This window comes from Macaca fascicularis, chromosome 20 (genome assembly GCF_037993035.2).
Source record: "Macaca fascicularis isolate 582-1 chromosome 20, T2T-MFA8v1.1".
NCBI classification, from domain to species: Eukaryota; Metazoa; Chordata; class Mammalia; order Primates; family Cercopithecidae; genus Macaca; species Macaca fascicularis.
Genome location: NC_088394.1, coordinates 52,255,629 through 52,278,038, shown reverse-complemented (window position 1 = coordinate 52,278,038; position 22,410 = coordinate 52,255,629). Strand labels below are relative to the sequence as shown.

At 45.0% G+C, this 22,410-nt stretch overlaps 2 protein-coding genes across 4 annotated transcripts in view; one reads left to right on the top strand and one right to left on the bottom strand.

Moving 5' to 3' along the window:
• The window catches only part of GNAO1 (G protein subunit alpha o1), a 167,034-nt gene extending 147,629 nt beyond the window's left edge, over positions 1-19,405 (bottom strand). For both annotated transcript variants that reach the window (XM_005591961.3, XM_005591962.4), the window contains exons 1-2: positions 18,541-19,405; positions 18,279-18,321 (exon numbers count right to left, since the gene is read on the bottom strand). In XM_005591961.3, the coding sequence (XP_005592018.1) occupies positions 18,279-18,321; positions 18,541-18,658 (161 nt within the window). In that variant the 5' untranslated portion in view covers positions 18,659-19,405. The remainder of the gene's footprint in view (positions 1-18,278; positions 18,322-18,540) is intronic.
• The window catches only part of LOC123566807 (uncharacterized), a 201,649-nt gene continuing 197,403 nt past the window's right edge, over positions 18,165-22,410 (top strand). The window contains exon 1 of one of the 2 annotated variants that reach the window (XR_012428841.1): positions 18,165-18,352. The gene's annotated coding sequence lies outside the window, so the exon portion shown is untranslated. Of the gene's footprint in view, positions 18,353-19,814; positions 21,396-22,410 lie in introns of those variants that run through there. The other variant, XR_012428843.1, reaches the window with a different exon arrangement.

Genomic DNA, 22,410 nt, shown 5'->3' with positions numbered 1-22,410 from the left:
GTGGAGGGGAGGGCAAGCGTCTGTACGATTGCCCTTAGGAGTACCAATCTTTAGCATGAAGCAATAATAGAAAAAGGATGAGTTGGAGCCATCAGGACAAAGGTTACATACCGTGTATGGCATTCAATTACTTTTGGTAACGCATGTGACTACTTTCTTTTGTAAATGTCCCTCCAAGTTTCTAAAACTCTCCCTGAATTAGTAAACAGAGCTTGAAAAGAACATTTACATTTTTTAAACAGTAAAAGCCACTCTCACAAGTAGTCCCTTGACAGGACTTCCTGGTTTTTCTCAGTCGTTGAAGACTCTCCTCCCATCAATCGCCAAGTAGCCTGGGTCTGCACACTCACATCTCAGATCCAGGCTAAAGTCCGCAGTTTGTCCCTTCCTTTCCCCCATTATTTCTCATTCTTTGACTCTGGAGTTGCATAATTTACAGTCACCCCGTGAAGAGCCATGTGTTCCAGAGTAGGAAGTTGTCAGGCTGAATAGAGTACTGCTGGGCTGTGTTCACACACAGAGCATTTCCCCATGCCTTTGCACAGCCAGCAGCAGCAAACTCTCTCCTTGTATGCAGGCAGCTCCGGACAATCAACGAGAAGGGGGAGGGGGTGCTGGGAAGCACTGAGACCATAAATTCTGTCTAGGCCACTGTATAACAAAGCAGTCATAAAACCTCAATGCATTTTCAAGTCGAGACTGAAACAAGATGCCCAGAGCAACTCCTAATTTGGTTCCTAGAACCCAACAAGTTGTGAACTCATTTCCTTGGTTGGGAGGGAACTATGTAGAAGGGCAGGGGTGGAGACTGACCTCAGAACTTTGGGCAGAAACTCAACCCAAGAGTTGACAGTAACCAGGCCTGCACAAGTCTAAAGATGCTAGCAAAGCTTTAATACAAGCAGCCCTAGAGCTGGGCTGGGAGGGGACCCTGGAGGACAGCATAGCTGGAGGTAGGAGGCCCAGGGAGTTCTGGGGTGTCTATGCTCAAATGCAGAAGGCATGTAGTCTGGTGTATGCTTAACAGAGCAACAGCACTCCTCCAACCCTAAACTGTTCTTTCAGGGATATGCCTGAACAAGTTTATTTCATCATCTCTCTGAATCTTATTTTCCTCATCTATAAAAAGGGGTTATCAATAATCTGCCTCCAATGAAAGTTAAGCTGATCACGCATATTAAGCATCTTAAATAACAGGTGTTCAATAAATGTTATTTCCTTCTCCCCACCTGGCTTTCTCTAACCCTTCCTGAATATTCTCTCTTTGAAAGTCAGCAGAAATAAGACCGCATTCATGCTTGCTCTGCTACTAGCTAGCCATAGGAACCTAGACAGATCACTCCCCTCTCTGGGCCTTAGAATCTACACATTAACTATTAGAATTATACAACAATTAAGGTGGATGAATTTAAAAATCAATACACAAAAGTCAACTGTATTCCTATATACCAGAAACAGATGCAAAACGCAATTCAAAAAATGAAGCAATTAACCAGAGACTGAGAAGATGAACCACAGGCTAGGAGAAAATATTTGCAAAAGACCAGATAAAAGGCTGTTATCCAAAATATACAAAGAACTCTTAAAACTCAACAATAAGAACACAAACGACCCAATCAAAAAATCGGGCCAAAGCCCTTAACAGACACCTCACCAAAGGAGATATACAGATGGCAAATAAGCATATGAAAAGATGCTCTACATCATTTATCATTAGTGAAATGCAAATTTCTCTAACAAGGAGATACCACAACACACATATTAGAATGGACAAAATCCAAAAACAGACAACACCGAATGCTGGTGAGGCTGCAGACAACAGGAACTCTCATTTGTTGCTGGTAGAAAAGCAAAATGATATATCTATTTTGGAAGACAATTTGGCAGTTTCCTACAAAACTAAACATGTTCTTACCATACAGTCCAGCAATTGTGCTCCTTGGTATTTATCCAAAGGAGTTAAAAACTTATGTCCACACAGAAACCTGCACATGAATGTTTACAGCAGGTTTATTCATAATTCTCAAAACTTGGAAGCAACCAAGATGTTCTCCAGTAGGTGAATGGATGAACAACTGTGGTATATCCAGACAGTGCTAAAAGGAAGTTGTCAAGCCATGAAAATATATATATATTACTAAGTGAAAGAAGGCAATCTGAAAAGGCTACATATTAGAAGTCTTTTGAGTCCAACTGTATGATTCCAACTATGTGACATTTCTGGAAAAGACAAAGCTATAGAGATAGCAAAAACATTCCTGGTAGCCAGGAGTTGGGGGAGGAACAAAGAACAGGTGGAGCACAGGGGATTTTTAAGGCAGTCAAAATACTCTGTATGATACCAAAATGATGGATACATGTCATTACATATTTGTCCAAACCCATAGACTGTACACCACCAAGAGTAAAGCCTAAGGTAAATTATGAACTTTGGGTGATTATAATGCACCAGTGTAGGTTCATCAACTGGAATAACTGTGCCCTCTGGTGAGAACTGCTGATAAGGGGAGGTTGTGCATGTGTGTGGGGAGGGACGTATGGGAATTTTCTGTACCCCTTTCTCAATTCTGCTGTGAATCTAAAACCGCTCTTTAAAAAAAGAAGCAATTACAAAACCATTGTAAACATTAAGTATCTAGTTATAAATCTAACAAAAAGTACATGAGCTCTTCATGGGAAAAATTATAAATATTTCTTAAGAGAAATTACGATAAATAATGGTGAAACATATCATGCTCATGGATCAGGAAGACTCAAGATTTACAGACATCAATTCTACTCAGAGTAGTGGATTCGAATAAATACTAATCAAAATCCTAATAGGGATATGTATGTGTGTGTGCATCACAAAAACTGATTCTAACATTTACATGCAAGCACAAAGAGCCAAGACACTCATGAAGACCAAGGGGAGTGGGATTTGCTAAACCAAATATCAAGACATGTTATAAAGCTGTCGTAATCAAGACAGTGTGGCACTGTCATAAGAACAGAGTCCAATGGGATGGTATACGAGCCAAGAAACAGGTCCCTGCATGCTTATCACATACATGCTTAACTTATGACAGCGGTGGCCCCACAGAACAGTGACAGAAAGCTGGGACCAATGAGTATTCATTAGAGAAAAAACAACTTACATCATACACAAGAATCAACTACAGGTAAATTAAACACTTAAATAGAAAAGAAAATAAATCTTCGAAGTTTTTTAAAGAGGGGGGAAATAGAGGGTAGCCTTTGGACCTCAAGATAAGGAAAGACTTCTTCTTAAATAGTACACACACACACACACACAAAAAACACCAACCAAAAAGAGCGAGACTGAAAGACATGACTACATTAAAAAAAGAGAAATATCTTTTCAGCACAAAACACCATTAACAAAGTGAAAAGACAAGCCAGGGAATGGGAGGTAATACTTGTAATGAAAACAAAAAACAAAAAGGACTAGTATTTAGAACATATAAAGAACACCTACAAATTAATAAGAAAATTACAACCTAATTTAAAAAGTGGCAAAAGAACAGGTCTACCTCACAAAAGAGGAAATCCAAATGTCCAATAAATATATGAAAAGCTGTTCAACCTCTTTAGCAATCCAGACTATGTAAAATAAAACCACAATGAGATCTACTACTTGCCTATTGGTTTGGTAAAAATGAAGAAATCTGACAGTACCAAATATTGGCAAGAATTTATAACAACAGAAATTATTTCTGCTACTGTGAGTATAAAAATGGAATTACCACTTTGGAAAACACTGTATATTATCTAATGCAGTTGAAGATTCCCAGCAATTCCTCTTCAAAGAACCCTTCACAAATGCATGTGCCCCAGAATACACATACACACACACACACACACACACACACACACACACACACACACACACACACACAATTGATAGCATCTTTTATAACTGCTCCAAACTCAAAATGACAAAATGCCACATCAACAGTAGAATGGATAAATAAATTACAGTATAGTCACAGCTGGTCTGTAACAATGCATACTATATAGCAATGAAGTGAAGAATAATTAATAGTACATTCATGAATATCCACTAATATTTATGAATGCTATATAGAAAAATTAAAAATATTCATAAAATGAATACCATAGAATACTATGTAGCAATGAAAATCAACTCCAGTTACATACAACTGGGATATTATGAATGTAATACTGAAGGAAAGATACAAATAGCATGATTCCAATTATATCAAAACCAGGCGAAACTAGACTAAATGATCAGAGGATGCATATGTAGGTGGTAAACTCTAAAGAAAGGCAAGGACGCATGAAACTTACCACGAAAGTTAAGGTAGTAAGGAGTGAGGCAGGGAGTTGTGATCAAAAAGGGATATTTAGAGACATTCTTGGGCACTAGCAATGTCCTACTTTTTTACCTGGTGATGGTTACCGGAGCGCTTGCTTTTTAAAAGTCCATAAAACATACAAGATTAATGTACATTCTGCATGTATATTGATCTGCATCACAACAAAAATGTTTCTTTTAAAGACAGTGTCAACGTTACCTCCTCTAGGAAGTCTTCCCAGACCCCACACTGAGGTAGGTGCTCCCTCACCATTCTGCTTTATTAACTGTAAGAGCAGAGGTGGAGCCTATTTTAACTCACTATTATATCCTGTGTCCCCAACAGTGTTGAACATATGGTGAGTGCTTAATAAATATTTGCTGAATAATCAACAATTGAATTTAAGCATCTGAGTTGGTAAAAAGTAGTTAGCCCTGGACCAATTAATTGATAACAACTAAGAATGTTCTGAGTGGTGTGATGGAAAAAGAAACACACCTAGAATCAGAAAAACTAGGCTTTAGTTCTACCATGTACTGGCCACATCACCTTAAATAAATCATGTTTTCTCTGATAGCAAAAATGATACAAATAGCTACCATTTAGGGAATTTCAATTATCTGCTACCTGCTTTTAGCTGTGTTATCTCGTTTACTCCTCAGAGTGTATCTGCAGTGTGTTTATTTATTTTTTATATTTTGGTGTTTTCTTAACAATCAGGAAACTGAGGTTCAGAGAGACTGAATAATTTTCCCACATCACACTGATAGCCAACAAATGGCAAAGCCAGAATCTCCAAAGTTCATGCTTCTTTCACACTGCTATACTCACTTATTTTTGCCTCAGTTTCTTCATCTGTAAAATGGGAACATGGTAACATATGTGCAGCCTGATGTTGCAAGGCTCAAAGGAGATCATGAATTGCTTGAAAATGTTAAAGACTACTTAAATGTAAGGAGAGTAATACGTAATAAGCATCTCCCATGGGCCCACACAAAAGAAGCAGATGGTTTCTATCCACATTGAGGTTTCAAACCAGTTTTTAAGGAAAAGCTAGGTAAACAGGAAAACTAGGAACACACATCAATAAGCTGATGTAAGGAAGCCACTAGGAACAGCACATAACACAGGCTGAATTGTAAGAACAGCATTGAGGGGGCGTATGGCTTGGACTGTGCAACCGCCCCTGTTTCCAGGCTTGCTCCCTGCCATGTACCCTCCACAGGGCGGCCAGAGGGATTCTGTTAAGTCTCACTGCAATTCTTTTATTTGATTAAAAAATATGTATTTTATAAGTCAGGTTTACTGAAGTATAATTTACTTAGAGTAAAATTCAATCTTTTTAGGTATACAGTTTTGATGACTTTTGATAAACACACACAGTGGTATAACCACCACCACAATTAAGAGAGAAAATATTTACATCACCCACAAAAGTTCCCTTGTGCCCCTTTGCAAGCTCCATCCACACCCAATTCCCTGGAAACCACTGATGTAATTTCCATCCCTGTGGTTTTGCCTTTTCCAGGATGCAGAGGTATCTTTTAATGCATAAGTCAGGTCAAGTTGTCAATCTCCCATGGCATTCAAAATGAAACCCAGATGTCTCTCCATAGCCAACAGGCCTTCCCTGCACATTGGCTTCTAACTGCTTTTTTTTTTTTTTTTTTTTTTTGAGACAGTCTCGCACTGTCGCCCAGGTTGGAGTGCAATGGTGTGATCTCGGCTCACTGCAACCTCTGCCTCCCGAGTTCAAGCGATTCTCCTGCCTCAGCCTCCCGAGTAGCTGGGATTACAGGCACCCACCACCATGCCCGGCTAATTTTTTGTATTTTTAGTAGAGATGGGGTTTCACCGTGTTACTCAGGATGGTCTCGATCTTCTGACCTCGTGATCCGCCCGCCTCAGCCTCCCAAAGTGCTGGGATTACAGGCATGAGCCACTGCGCCTGGCCCTAACTGCCTCCTTAACCTCATTGTGTGCTATTTTTCCTTCTCTGTGGTCTAGAGCTCCACTGGCCTTCTTTCTGCTCATTTCTGTGCCAGGGCCTTGCATCTGCTGTTCTCTTTTCCTCAGATCTTTCCTGACCTGCCTTTTTACCCCTCATCTCCCTCAATCCCTCTCCATTATTTAATCCCAGTTTCCTCCTTTAGAACACATATGACTATATGAAATGATCTTTGCCTTCAATTATTCCTGTACTATCTTTCTTCTCTAAAACTGTAAGGTCATTGAGGCAGGGAGCTTGTCTATCTTAGTAAAGGATCTATTCCTAGAAACTGAGAAAGTGCCAAAGTATGGTTGGTCTTCCAATGGCCTTCACAGAATGAACAAACACGCACCAAAGAAGACAGGGAATAGCGAGGGCCATGTGGTTGAAATTCTAAGGAAAGGATTCAAAGAAGAAATAGGCCCTCCATAGCACATGGGGAATTAAGAGTAGGAAGAATGGCCACAGCTCAGAACTAGGTTGTCCACGTATCCCCATTCTACCATCCCTTCCCCAAGGTCCTCCCACCAATGAGGCCACGGAGTACCAGGGAGATAGAGTGGGTGCCTCTCCTGCCCTTGCCCACTGGTGCCCTCAGGCTTGTCCATCTCCTAAGGCATGGGTCCCTCCAGCTCTTGCTGTTTGCCCTGGCTGGAACTCCTGCACACAGCCAGCTCAGATTACAGCCTTCCTTCTTTTTTCTACGTGAATTCAAAAAGAGGGGAACCCCAAGAGTTGTTTTGTCTTTGTACTGTGGAACCACCTTCAGCCTTTCTCCCTGTGGAAGAGCATCAAACCATCCGGGTCTCGTAACCCTGACAGTATTATAGGACAAATTCCTACCTCACAGGGCCCCACATTCTCAGTGGAGAGTACACGTGGACACTACATGCACTGGTGTCCAGAATTCCCTGAGCTGATGTCCCAGTTTTCTTTCTCAATTAGCACTAGAGTTCAAAAAGCTTAATTTTTTAAATAATTTATTATGTCAGTTGGGGGTGGCCAAGGGAGAAGGAGGGGAATTCCTTTGCCACAAGAACATCTGTTTTGCTGGGCAGGAAGTACAAATTATGACCTCAAGACTTGAGTAGAAGCTTATAGATCACGCAATCCAGTTTCCCAATTTTGTATGTGAGGATACTAAGTCCTAAGGAAGTTAAGGAACTTGCCTGGGGACCATCAAGCTAAATAACAGAAACAGAGCTGGGATGAGAACTTGGATTCTTGACTCCCAGTCCAGACCTATTTCTACCATAAAAATTCTTTAAGTTTGGCTTTTATCCCTCTCCCTCCACTGAAACTGCACTTTTAAAGGCCCTCGATAGCTTTAGATACAATGGTCTCTCCTCAGAACTTACCTAACTTGGCAATGCCAAGAAACAGAACCCTACTCGCCACCCAGAATTCCTGAAGCATATTCCCTTTCTGGGGATCTACTGTGGCAGGGTGCTCTGGGTTTGCCTCCTGCTTCTCTGCTCTCTGGCTCCTTTTGCCAGTTGGAGCTACCTGTGGGTCTACTGAAGGTAGGTTCCCTTCCTCACTGCCACAGTGGTGCGCCCCTTCCCTGGGCCCTCCCTCTCCTGGCCATCTGCATGTTCACCCCAGGGATACCACATCCACTCTCACGGCCCGACCACAAGGGCAGCTAAGCCCACTTTTCCTTCTAGCCCAGATCTCTCTTCTAAATGCCAGAACTACCTCCCAAGCAAACAACTGAACATTTCCTGTTACCCTGTAAGGACCTGAAATTCATGCTTATGGGTTCATCTGCCATCTTCTCTCTCTGCCACCTCTTCCCTGCTCCTGTGTTTCCTCACAGGTTCAAAATGGAGAAGACTTCTCTGATATACTCTCTTCTTCTCATGTTCATTCAACTAGACACTAGGGGTCATCTCTCCTGAGCTCAACTTCCTGTCCTCATCATTATACCCTAGAATTTCTCTACAAACTTCCCATCCTTACTGCCCTCCTGTCTGTCTTAGGGAAGGAGATGCACATTCATGTCAAGATCAAGCTATCCATCCCCTAAGGGCTTGTGTTCCTTCTACCACTTCCTCCTTCCTATACCTTCAACTTTTCCATTCATCTGTAAAATGGAATTGATGGAATTCATCAGGGCTCTGGACAACTTCTCAATGGATCCAACTACTCCCATGTTAGCCAAATGAACTATAAAAGCAAAGCCCTCCCAGGACCCCACACTTGCTCTCTCCCTCCCTACCTCTCACCCCTTTTTTTTCTGTAGCCCACGTTTCTTTTGGGCCGGGAGAGAGGTCCTCCATGGATTTCCTCAATCCCATACATTTCTTAACTCCACTGCAATTTGGCTTTTCTCCCACCAGTCTATTGAAACTGCTCTTGCCAAGGTCACCAACAACTTGCCAGATTCAATGGACACCCGCCAATCTTCATCTTATCTGTCTACTGCAATATCTGACTCAACTAACCACTTCCTGCCCTTGAAAGTCTTCTCTTCCTTGGCTTTCATGATGCTACTTTGCCTTGGGTTTTCTTTTTCATCTCTCAGATCACCTCTTCTCATTTTCCCTCACAGGTTCCTCTTCCTAAATTATTCTCATTTCCTGGAGCTGGAACATGTCTGTGACGGGAGACACATCCCTGCCTTCTCTCTCCTTCTCACTCAGCCTACTAAGGTTACCAACTTCTATGGCTCTCACCACTCAAAAAGACCACAGAATTTCAAATTGACCCCTCTCCCCAGGTGTGTCCTATCTAAACCACCATCAGGATCTCCACTCGGATGATCCACAAGAATCACCAACATGACCAAATGTAGTCATCACTTTTCTCCCCAAGTTTTCTCTCTTCCTCCTGCATTTTTCCATCTCAGGGAATGGTACTACCATCTACCAGTAGCCCAAACCAGGAATCCTGGAATCATTTTTGTCTATACTCATTAAAATTTATCTCCTTCTCAATGCTCTTCCAACTGATCAACAAATAAATTCAATTACTCCACTGCCCAAATATCTCTTGAATCTGTTTCCTTTCCCCACCCACACTACCACTGCTTTAACTTAGTTCTTAATCTTTTTCCCAAATGGGTCACAGAAGTAACTTTCCATCTGGTCTCCCAACCTCCAGAGCTGATCCTCTCCAGTCTACACAGGTGATCTAATGACAGCCCTCAGGTGGCATCTCATTATCTTCAGAATAAAATCCAAAGTCCTTAGCACAATAGATAAGGCCTTTCATGATCTGGTTTCTGTCCCATCTTTCATTCCTCATTTCTCAACACTCCTTTTACATATTTTGTTCTAGTCAAATCAAACTATTTTACACTTCTAGCATGTTCCATGTGGTGACATCTTAATGCCTTTACACATGCCAGTCCCTCTGCCTGTCATTCCTTTTTTTCGACCTGCTGAACTACCACTTGTTTTAAAGGCTCAGTTCTCATGCCATTTTCTCTTGGCTGTCTTCCTTGAACTGCCTGCCTAGAGAGGGTGCCTTCTGTTTTACCACAGCACACTGTGCATACAGACATCGTGGCCCTTCCTACCCTGAAGTGCAAGACTCTTTTACATGTAGCTCCCTCCAGACCATGAGTTCCTTCAGGACAAGGACTGAGGTGTTCCTCTGTACTTCCATGACACTGTGTGTATGCTACCCACAAAGTAGGCAATCATAAATGCTTATGGATGGACAGATGGATGGATCTCCTATCATCCTGTCTTTCCACAGTTCTCCAAGACACCTGCCTCCACCAAAGCCAGAGCCTTATCTCTGTTACAATCTGAAAATGGCCCCTATTTTTGAGGCAGTAATGGAAAATTACTTTAAGTCCCGTCCAGATGGTTGCTAGGGAATAATCTGGTATCCAAATCAATGTGATATATGATGACCATTACTACCACCTCCAGAAGGAACTCAGCACCAATTAGGCACTTTCTGTTCTCTCAGCCACTGACCTCAACCACGGCTGGCACCATCAACATCTGGGTGTGAAGTCCTAGACTGCCAGGTCTCTACTGCCCATACTGGTGGTGGTCTAGTAAGAAGGGTGTGGAGTTACAATGAAAAGAACACAGGCTTTGGAATTAGACAAATCATTGTCTGAATACAACCCTGTCACCTACTAAGCTGTGTGGCCTTGAGCAAGCCACCTTACTTCTTTGAACCTCACTTCCTCATCTGTAAAATGGAATTGATGACTATATTTGCTCACATGTTGACAAACAAATGAATATAATAGACTGAAAATGATGAACACTTTCCATGGCCACCAAAAGCTTTCAATGTGATTATTTTGGTTTATGGAGAATAATAAGGTTCATTCCTCGTATACCTCATATTCTTCCTTCTCTTTAACTAACATTTATTAAGACCTCCTTTGTGCCAGGCATTGGGCATGCTGCTGTACTATGAGCAAAAATAAGTAACATCCTTGCTTCAGGTGACCCCAGGAACAATTTTAAAGCACGGGACAAGCTATTCTCATAAGTAACAATATTCTACAGAAAACCTATCTGTTGGCTAAGACACAGGCAGAGAATCCAAGGTAAATTGTTAGCTATGAAATCCTAGCCTTATGTATTAGTCTCCCTTTCTCTTTTCTCCATTCTACTTGCTTCTAGGATGGCTGACAAATCAAGAGAGTGGGGGGACCAAATTCAGGGCACCAACTATTAGCCTTGCAGGATTTTATTTTACTTTAATTTTTTGGTGCTATGAAAAGCACAATGTTTTTCCTCTTCTCTGTAAAGAAAATTAGAACTAAAGATGGCTCAGCAGATAAAAGCTGTGGGTGGTAAATACTCCCACTATTCCCCACCACCTTTCAGGCTTCTAAGTTTCTCTTTGCATTTACTGCATCTTAGAGCTGGAAACCTGAAAGAGCCCTGAGAAATTCTACAGTGAAAACCCGTATCCCAATTAACAGATGAGCAAATTGAGGCCCAGGGTGGCCAAGTGATCTGCCCAAAGTTAAATGAGAGAGTGAATCAAAATTAAAATACAGTTCTCCTGATCCTCCCCTTTTACTAGTCTGCAAATCTCACTGCTCCCTAGGTTTTAGGCACCTTAACCCAGGCAAGTTTCTTCATATGCAGCCAACCCTGGTGAATGCTAGGGCTGTCTCCACTTCTGGGCATCCTGGAAGCCACGGAAAAACCACTTCTCTTGTAATGTTACTGGCTCTCTCCTCCCAGAAACATCCTGTTTCTTACTAATGAGATATTTTCAGATCCTCCTCTTTGGTTTAAGAACCATGCCTGCATGAAAAGTTTGGTTAGAGGTGTTTTTCTCAAATTGACTCTCAGAACTACAAATTTCCTGGCTGACAAAGCTTCGTGGCTGAGGATGCTATTCCGCAATTAACTTAGTCTTAAAAGAACTTTCATGGATACCCTACACCCCCACGGGATAAAACCATAACTCATGCTTTAATATTGAGAACATCAAGACCCTGAAAACGAAGGGAATTCCCAATTTCATAAACTGTTGACAACAGGAAAGGAGTTTGGGGTATCCCTGGTCCAACTCTTTCAGAAAACTGAGCCTTCGGAGGCGCAGAGGCAGAGCTACTGACCTGGACTCCTCGTTCAGTGCTCTTTCCCACCCTTTGAAATGTCACCCCAGTCTCCTGGGCTGAAGCAGCTGTGCCATCAAAAATGTCACATTAGTTATGACAACACAGTTTGTTATATAACTGGTGCTGCAGAGCAGGCAAGGGGAAGAAGCCATGAGCATGAACCACAGCACCCCGCTTCTGCTTCTCAGGGCGGCTAAGTCCCACATACTTACTTGACAAGAGAACTCCATATGGGAAGGGAACACCCACTAATCAAAGGAATAAAAACTAGAGCTAACATTTTTATAATGATTTCCACATTCTAGACACTACTCAAAGCACATTTCATCATTTCATATTTTAACTCATTTCATGCTCACCACAATCCTATTATTTTCATTATCAGTCCCATTTTACAGTAAGGAAACTGAAGCACCAAATGTTATGTGCCTTGTCTAAGGTCACATATTTAGTTATCAGTAGAGCCAAGATTTGAAGCCAGGCAGCCTGTTTGCAAAGTCTATGCTGTTAACCACCTCTCAATTTTAGAGAAGCATGCTAAACTGATTCTCTAAACACAAGAAACTACCTATTTCTCTGAATCAGTGAACAGGCCACTGCTCTCTCCTCTCCTTCCCCCCAGTGCTAATCACGGATCTGTTGGACAGATTCCTTTCTACCAGTACTGTGTGTGAATGACAGGGATGGAAGAAAATAAGAATGTGACACAGATTTGAAGAAATTCTTAGGATGGAGTTCATTTGAGATCTTCAAGCTTTTTATGATGATGCAATCAGTAAGAAAGTGAGGTGAGTGCTGTTCTCATAGCATATGCCACTTGTAAACCCACAAGTCTGTGGGTATGTACAAACAGGCACACTTTTTCTTTCTTCAGAATCAAAAGTTTTCTCTATTAGTGTCAATTCTGAGGGTAACTCTTTCCAAAATGTGTTTTTGGGTTTTTTTGCTTTTTTTTTTTTTTTTTTTTTTTTCAGTTTGGAATCACCCCTTCACCAGTTTTTCTGTTGTCTTTCAGATCAAGATGTATTCTGGTGATAATGGTCTGTCTGGCTCCATAAGAAATGACAATGAAAACACTCTGGGAGGCAGCGAGTTGAGTCCCAGTATCCAGATGGGCTGAGCACATATCAGAAAAATAGGGCCTCATTCTACTCATATTAAATCTCCAGTGTTAACGGAGATAGGGTATTGTGAGTAGCTGAAAAACATGAGTGATCTTGTCCTATCTTTAGCAGATGTGGCATGTGAAGAAGCACAATAAAATCTGGGAGTTCCATGTGTTAAAAGAAATAAGACACACTCCCACTCTGAGCATCGTAAATCTAATCCAGCCCTGTTCGCACATAGAACAGACGTTCTGCATTCTTTTCCAGCCATGTTGATTCTCATGAAGCTTCACCCATTTCATCTAATTGGAAACAACCCTTTCCAACAAGCATATAGGTTCTACTTTAGAATCCAATAGGTAACTGAGGCTCAAGAATTCCACAACTGACTCCTGAGGAGATCAGGTGGACCGTTTGCCACTCTTCTGGCAGGAAGGTCTGCTGGTATTTACAGCTCAGTGCACAGTAAGGAGGGAGACAGCACCATCCATCAGGAAAAGAGAACTCATCTGCTACTTGATCTGACATTCCGTTCACGCTCTTGCTGTCTCCGGAGAGCAAGGTGCATCCATTTGAATAAACATAGAGATGGGAGGAAGGGAGGGAGGCAAAGCAGCCATCGAGATGACTGCAGAAATAACAAGTCTACAAATCTAGAAGAGTGGTTCTCAGTGGAATACTACCCCAACGTGCGACCCTGCAGGCAAGTGTGGGAAATGTCCTTTTAGACGGCTGCACTTTCATGGAGTAATGGCTGCAGGTTGCTATTCACCTCCATTAATGCCTAATGCCTGTCATTTAGTAGGTGCTGAAGAGCACTGTGCTGAAAGAATGCAAGCTTGACCACTTCTCAGCCTTTTGGCTAAGATCAAGTGAAGGATGTAAGCTTGCCCTGAACCCATACCAAACAGTAGATACCCTAATTACAAAGTAAGGGTCAGCTGGGAGGAAAAAAACCATCAGCTTTTTGGTGACAGGTGACCTTTTAAGACAGCCTTTCCTGACAGGATAGGGTCTGTTCTCTGAATCACATCCCACTTGTCAGGCTGGAATATTTGTATGAGCAGTGACGTCTTCATCAGGCAAATTCTTAAATTTGTTTTAAAATGGCACTAAGCAGGTACTGTGGGAATGAACGCACAACCAAAGTGCTCGATTTTTATGGTGCCCGTTTTGGCAAAGACTAGCAGCTAGCATGCAATGCCTCATGGCCACCTTTGAACTCCCTTTCTAAAAATTCCACTTAATGCTCCAGAGACAGATAGCCTGAACTCAACATTACAGAAAACTCAACACCTCGAATGAGGGCAAATTGTAGCTCCCAGAGCAACTCCACGGTTCATTTTACATTTTCACCAGGTACATGGTCCAAGTGGGTGTCACTATTTGTTCAGAACTGGGAAATCACTTAAAGTGATATTCTGTCAATTCTATACCTCATAAAATTACAACTCGTTAAGGGATTTCTTTGTAAGGGTTTGGTAATTAAATAAAATTGACAGTTCTTTAAAAAATTTCTGATTAGTCTGAATAACTCAGAGTCTTATTGATTGACTATAAAATGATGAGGCTGTATCACAGGTGAGGTCACGACCCCCTAACAAGCAAAATTATTTAAAATGCCATGCAAAAAAAGAGTCAGTGGTTACTCACACATGGTATGTATAAAATTACATTTGTGCTATCTCAATTATCAGTTTATTTCTCAGTACTGAAATGTTTTGGATTGTCTGACAGAGCTCCCTCACACGAATTCACAGTCACACACACAAGGGGGAAAAAAACCCCAAAACACTATTGTTCAAATAAAAATTTTAATATAAGTACTGAGAATCAGGCTTTTCAAATGACACTCTAAAACTGTGGTATCTCTTAAGCAGATGCACGTTTCCCCTTACAACACGTATCAAGCAGAAGAACTTTATGTCAGTATCTCTGCAATGTTCCTAGGCTGATGAAGATGTTACCCCTTTGTTCTAAATAGCAACTGCCAGCCGGTCCTTTATCATTTAACCTCAGTTACTATAGGAATATACAGAAGCCTGTTTCTTCTAATTAGCACACCACAACAAGGATGAGAACACAGGCTCAATGGAATGACTCTTTTCTGGAAATGCTAAATAAAAGAAGTTTTATTCAGTGATGTCTGAATATCCATATTCTTCCTCTCTATCCAATGTGCTGAGCTCTTAAGACTACAGCCCCCCATTAGGAAATCATTGGGTTATCATAGGGTATAACCTAAAGAGGGCTCTCTGTTGAATGTCATCTGTCCAGGTGAAACAACACAGTTTCCTAATTAACCAGTACATATGGCCTGATAGGTTGGTCACCAATCGTACTGCACAAGGAAGTTGGAAACTGCTTTCTATAAATGCCACCTAGATTTTCGGGCCTGGCCCCATCCACAGAATTCTCCTGACTTAAAGTGACTCTCAGTCAAGTGGCCATCTCAAAAACCATATCTGCAAGGGAGGACTCAAAAAAATTTGTTACTAGGATACAGTGACACCAATCCCACATTTTGTGGTTAATAAAACAAGTCCTGTATTCAGCTTGGCACAAGGCCCTGATCTGATGTATTTCAAGCCAAGCTGGAGGGCTCACAGGGAAAGCTGCCATTCATGAATGCTTCAGGAGGACAGGACGCCAGGGTCCCTTGTGCCAAACAGGGACCAGAAACCTTTGTGATGGACCTTTTGAACAGACCTACCCTACTTCCTAAAGAGAGCTGGTGTATTGTGCTTTAAAAAAAATTGTTTTACCTACAAAATCTGTTTTTCCTGACATTTTTCTTGAAAAAGGTGTCCTGTAAGGGTGAAAAAAAAAAAAAAAAAAAAAAAAAAAAAGAAGTAAAGGGAAAAAGAAGAAATGCTCTGACTTCTGATTTAACAATCTCAAACATCACTCACTTCATTTTCCCCCCTCCTCTGTGTAACCAAATGCAAGACACATAGGACTTTCCTGGGGAAGTCTACATCCAGCCTTCATTTAAGATTTCCTGCCCAGTACATAATCAGGAATTTTCATCCTAAAGTGGCACACCTATTTCCTCAGAGCGCTCAGCTCTCTTTGAATAAAAAAAGGCAAGGCACCCCTTTGGGGGATTCAGTATATATTTTTAAACTTCTCATTAAATCAACCTAATTTATGGGGCATGTTTAGCGAAGGCAGTTGCTTTGGCGGATGAAAAGTTAATTTGCAGACTCTGGCCTGTTCCCCTCCTTCCTCCCCTCCGGCGCCCTCCCCTCCCCCGAGCATTTCCGAATGCGTTCGACCCCCTCCGAAGCGGCTCGGCTCTCTCCGCCAGGACACCGACTCGGCTCCGAACACCGCCGACTCCCTTCGAGCCCCGCGCCCAGACCGCACCGAGCCTAGCCGAGCGTCGCCGAACTGAGCCCCATCGACTTTTCCGGCCTCGGCTGGGCGCTGTCCACCACTTGCAACGCCTGAAACCTCATCCAGCTCAGGTGGCTGGGGCTTCTACCGGGCTCTGAGTCAGCCACTGCTGATTACAGACTTCTGAAGTTTTAAAACGTCCCCCCTCGAGAGAAAGGGGTGGCGCGGCTTGCATTTACAGATCTGCAAGGGCTCCAGACAGATGCAACATGCACCTTGTTGCAAAGAGCAATTCCCGAGGCCCCGCCTCCCCATCAATTTGGGTTGCACAAGCTCAAGAGAAGCCCCAAGCTAAATTACCCTTGGCTCAGAAGGGTGCGGCGAGCCGAGGGGGCCTCTGCGAAGAAAGCCCCAGGGAGCTCTCGAACAAAAATAAGAACATGTCAAGCAGATGGGAAAATTGTCTCCGAGTCGCTACTCCCTACCATCATGGCGCCGCCTAGAACCCGCTTGTCATGCCTGTTACACATGCAAGATTTTCTGCATCTTGGTTCTGAAACCGCAAGCGTGCTTCGTCTCCCACTCCCATTCCCACCTTCCCACGAAAGGGGTTTTTATTTTCCATTGTTTCCCTACGCGATGCAATTACTTCGGCTATTCTGTCAAGTTGGAAAATAATCATTTTTGTTTACTGCACAGCAACCCCTAATTAGGAGCTATGTGTGCACGAAGGTGTCACAGCAAAGCGACGTGGAATCTTCGCTAAACGGTCTTAACGAACTCTCCGTCTCGAACTGACAGGCCAACGGAAGTTGGAGGCCCGGAGGGCGCACACCCCTTCGCTGCCGGCCACCCCCTCCCCAAGCAAAGCTGCCTGTGGGCTCACCAGGAACTGCCGAGTGGATAGCGCAAGAAGCGAGCCTGCAAGTGGAAAGGAGGGGCAAGGCTCCTTATTGAGAAAGTGTGCAAGGGAAGGAATATCCCATTTTGTTTTAATTTTCAACCATCACTCAAATCCACCCCCAGTTAATTAGGAGGGGAAACTGATAGCTAAGGCAGAAGGGGGCGGCGGCAAGTGGGGCCTGAAATCCGCATTGTGGGTAGATTACATGGAACACGGCCTATGCAGAGTGTAAAAAAATACATTGATAAAGGCCACGGAGCGAACGAAAACTGCGGGTGTCAGGACAGCAATGCTGGGAGGGTGGGGAGGAGAGGAGCTGGGAGCAGTAAGGGGCGGACATTCAGCCTCACAGGCAGCTTCCCTCCCCCTTCCACCTCTACCTTGGATAAAACTGTGCCCGTCACGTACGCTTGGAAACCCACTTCTTCCCCTAGCACACGACCCCTCCCCTAACCCTGGCCCTCTTTTTCTGGGGCCGGGGCGGGGGGGTGCGAGGGTATGTAGAAACCACAGCCTCCAATTCAGCACCAAATGCATGAACAGCAGACGCTTGATCCTCCACCCTAGTCTAGGGCTGGGTCCCCTCCATGTTAGCCAAGTTCAAAATCACTGCCCCAGGAGAAGAGCAGGGGAAGTGGGATTACGGACCTCGGGGGATACGGAGGTATGGAGGGAAGAGGAGAGACAAATAGAGACAGAATGAAACAGAGACACAGAAATGGAGGCAGGGAGACACAAAAAATATTCCACAAGCAAGAGTAATGATCATAATCATGCCAATAATGTGATGTTCTGATCAATATGGCGGACACTGTCATTCATACAACTACAGGCGCTCCCCTTCCCCCTCCCAAAAAACACCCACCCAGGAGTTGGGGTGGAGGACCCAGAACCAACGTAGGGAGTGGGGGAGGGGAGTCAAATATAGGGGTGTGTGTGTGTATGTGTGTGTGTGCACGAATTAAAAAACAGGCCTGGAGAGCAATGTGGAGTAAGCAAGGTAATAAAAACGATTTTAAAAATTACTCTTATTAAAAGTACAAATCCCAGTGCCACAGGGACTTACTTCATCTGCTTCACAATGGTGCTTTTTCCTGATTCTCCAGCCCCTGTTGGGACACAGACAGTGGGGAAAAACTGGTGAGTGTCAGCTTAAGGGAACAGGGGGAGGGGGGACTAAGGCATGCGAGGGGGTGGGCGATCCTGGGCACATGGTGGTGCCAACTTGGGGACCAGGTCTCCCGGGCGCGGGTGAGGTGGGGGAGCTGGCGGCAGGGGGTGCGGAGTGGCCGGGGTCGGGGGATGGGGGTAGCAGCGGCGGTCCTTACCCAGCAGGAGTAATTTCACGTCTTTGGCGGCGCTGATGCCATCCTCTTTGAGGTTTTTCTCAATCGCCTTGCTCCGCTCGAGGGCGGCTCTCTCCTCTGCGCTCAGAGTACATCCCATGGTGGCCCCTTCCCTGCCACAGCCCGCACGACTCGGCTGGCACGGCTCCCCGGCTCGGAGCGCCCCCCACCCCCCCAGAGAGCAGAGCCTGGGCTCAAGGGGGGAAAATCACGATATCCTCTCCTGGGCTGGAAACAAAAATGTCGGGAAACCAGAACCCCCCAAAAAGCCAGCCGCTAACAAGATTCCAGCAGCGGAGACTCGCGGCAGCTGGCGGGGGTCTGGGGTTGTCGAACCGAGTGTGGCCGGGGTCTGGGGCTCCGCAGCCGAGGGAGGAGGCGCCCGCGGGCCGAGGAGGCGCGGGCTGCAGGCACTGAGGCTTGTGCACGACCCAAAATAAATAAAATAATAGTCGAGGCTGGAGCCGCAGCCGGAGCCGACGGAGGGTGGGGTGGGGGGCAGGGTGGGTCCTGCTGCCGCGGCTGCCGGAGGAGGAGGAGGCGGCGGCGGAGGAGGAGGAGGTGGAGGAGGCGGCGGCGGCGGCGCGGGATGTGGAGGGAGTGAGTTAGGGGGTGCTGCTAGTGCATGTGCATCGCCGCTCTTCAGCCGTCGGTGCGTCCGCGGCGCCTTCGCCGACCCCCGCGCGCAGGGCAGGGCTGGGCAGGGGGCCGGGCCGGGGGGCAGGTCTCTAGCGGGAGGCGGCGTCGCTGTCTCCCAGAGCTCGCATCGCTCGGTGAGCCTACCGGAGAGAGAGGGAGAGCGCCAGGGAGCCGCGACCAGCCGGGAGCTCGAGGGAGAGGGAGAGAGAGAGAGGCAGGGAGGGAGGGGAAAAAAATGGGAGAGCGAACGAGCGCGCGCGCGCCAGGGACCGGGCGGGGAGAGGAGGCGAGTGCAGCGCGCGAGTGCGCCAGCGGCTCTGCGCACCCGGCTCCGCGGGCCGCCCGCTGACGTCAGCAGGGCCGCGCGCCGGGCCCCCGGGACGGGAAAGGCGCGGGGCGGGGGAGGCGCGCGCCGGGGTTCGCGTCAGCCGTCGGCGGCGCGCACACGCGCTCGCGGAGCGGCCTGCCCCTCCCCACAGAGCCCTCCCAGCCAGCGGCTCCCCCGGGTGGGCGCGTGCGGGGCTGGCGGGGGCGGGGCGTGGGGCCGGGCGCGCGCCGGGGCCCACCCCGCCTCCGCCCCCGCCCCCGCCCCAAGCGCCGGCGGCGCGGACCTCCTTGTCAATGGGAGCGCGGGACCGGGCTGCCGGCACGGCGGTCAGGTGGGCCCCCCAGCTCGCTGCCAGCGCGGCCTCTGTCCCTCTCCGGCCGGCTCTCCATCTTGTCGCCCGCAGCCCGCCTTGTCAGTGGCTCTGCAGCCGCTGGGGCCGCAGAGCCGAGGCCGGGTTACCTCAGGAAACGCGATGTGGTAGTGGGTCGGAATAAACCCTCCCGCCCCAGAATTCGCCTTGGGGGCATGAGGACAGATTCGGCCTTTTCGCTTCCTGTGTCCACATTTATTGAGCACTTAGTATGTGGGAGCCGAGGCTGTAAGGAGAGGAACGGAGCGGGCGGAGAAAAGCCAGGGCCTTTTCTCCGGGAGCCGCTGCCTCCAGGGCCATCGCCGACCCTGCTCCGAGATCCCAGCCGCCGCTCTCCGTGCAGGAGGGGTGCCCACCCTTGGGGAGGCCTGGGTGCCCTGAGCGGAGGGACAGGGCTTCAAGCGACTGGGAGTTTCCAGCAAACCCCTGATCCCTGAGCAGTTTATTTTAAAAGCTTTTGCAAATGTTGGACGGTTTAGCTTGGTGGAGGCCGTCTTTGCACTAAATTCTCTTGTCCTCCCCCTTCGAAACACACAAAATGAATTTTGAATAGACTCTTGGATGAGAGATTTTCTTCCTTTTTTCATCTTCTGAAACATTTTCCCCTCATTTCTTCTAAAAAAACCCAGAAACCCGGGTCAGTTACTCGGTGTACAGCTAGTCAAATACTGAGAAAACCAGTCGATATTTGCCAAAGATTGGGCATGTTCTGGGTGGTCTCAGATTTTGAAGAAACAAATTTTTTACTGCACAAAATAGTTTTACAATCAGTTCCATCAGACAGCCCCAGGGGCTCTCCTAGGGAAAGGGGCCAATAGGCAAGGTTGCATGGGGATAAGAGAGGCAAGCGGCCAGTGGAAAACGTTTTTTTTTTTTTTTCCTAACAGTTGGGCATTTCTGTGGCTCTGAAAGCAAACTTGTTTGTTTCATTTCAACCATAGAAAAAAAAACCACTTCTGTTTTGGAAATGTAACCCAGCATAAAAATACATTTGCAATGGGGAAAAAGAAGGCAGTTTAGGGCCACCCAGAAGAAAATATTTTTTCCCCTGATTTTTTTTTTTTTTTTTTTAATTTGGTATTTCCCAGTGTGGGTTTGCCTCATTTTACAAATAGCTGCCTATGTCAAGTTGTGGGTATGTGATTTAAATATTTTAATTTGAATCACATTTTACATAGTCTAGGAAACTGACAAAGGAATCCTATAGAGAATTGTTTTCTAAAGTGAATAACTGCTTCTCTATCTACCCGCCCCCCTCATTCTTCTTTTCTGTGCGTGTTTTTTGGGGAATGTTAGGGGATAAATCTGGTTTGGCTTAACTAAAACGCAGCCTTTCAAATCCAAAACAGAGAGCTTAGGTACCCAACATTCTATAGAATGTGTTATTTCCTCAAGAGATTGCTAGGAACAGTTATGTAGATCTACCAGGTGCAGGGAAGCACTCTACATCCTCACCCAGGTCCTGTATCCCTGCAAGACTGCATTGGAAAGACTGAAGAGGTAAGAATATAACTATTTCATTTCGAATGCTGGGTCACATTTCACGTTTCCGTGCTCTTTCTTTGAAGTAATTTTTAATTTAAAATCTTAGGCTCTTGGATTATTCGGGTTTGTATGGTTAAATGAAACTATCATTGACCTTAGGTGTATTTATTTCTTCTTGGTATCAGAGCTAGTATGATGGAGGCACAAACCTGTTTTGTGTTTTTCTTTACTTATTAAGCACCTACCTACCACGTACAGGGTAACTGTTCTAGGGGCTATAGATGTTGTATTTCAGGTTTGTCTACTCAGTTTTCTTTTTCTGGGTCACTTTGCATCTTTATCGCTGGGCTTCGTAAAAGACTAATAATAATCCGCTTCATCTGTATAGTGCTTTACAGCTTACAGAGCACTTTTACAAAAATTATCTCATGTGATCCTCCCACATAAACCTCAGTTAAGCACATGGCGTGGGAAGCATCATGTCTGAGTGCAAAGAACCTGGACCATGAATACAGATCAACCTGGGTACCCATTTTATAGCTGAAGAAGCTGAGCCGCTAACTGTTTAGGGTCACGAACAGTTATTCTTACTACTACCTGTAAGTAGTAAGCCAGTGCTCATTTCACATGTTTGTGGACTATCTGAGAAACAGCATGCTATATATACATATAAAGTGTGCTTCCTTGACTTACAGAAAGCGTACAACCCCAGAACCCACTCATATTCAGGTTTCCCCAGAGGACATGAGGATAAGAATCTCTCAGTTCTCTGTGAAGTATTAGTAATTAGATAATACCACAAGTGTTTAATTGTTCACAATTAATTCCTGTGGGAATGAGGAAATTACTATCCTAACATCAGCAGCGGGAGATGCTTAGACCAAAGACAGATTCCATTTGGTTTTATATGATCCTCAGAATTTTATTTCTCGGATTATTGCTGATGTCCAGAGAATAACTCTCCCTCCAACCTCAGCCATTCCCTTTGCTGCACACATATACCATTCAGCATATTTTTAATTTTAAAAAT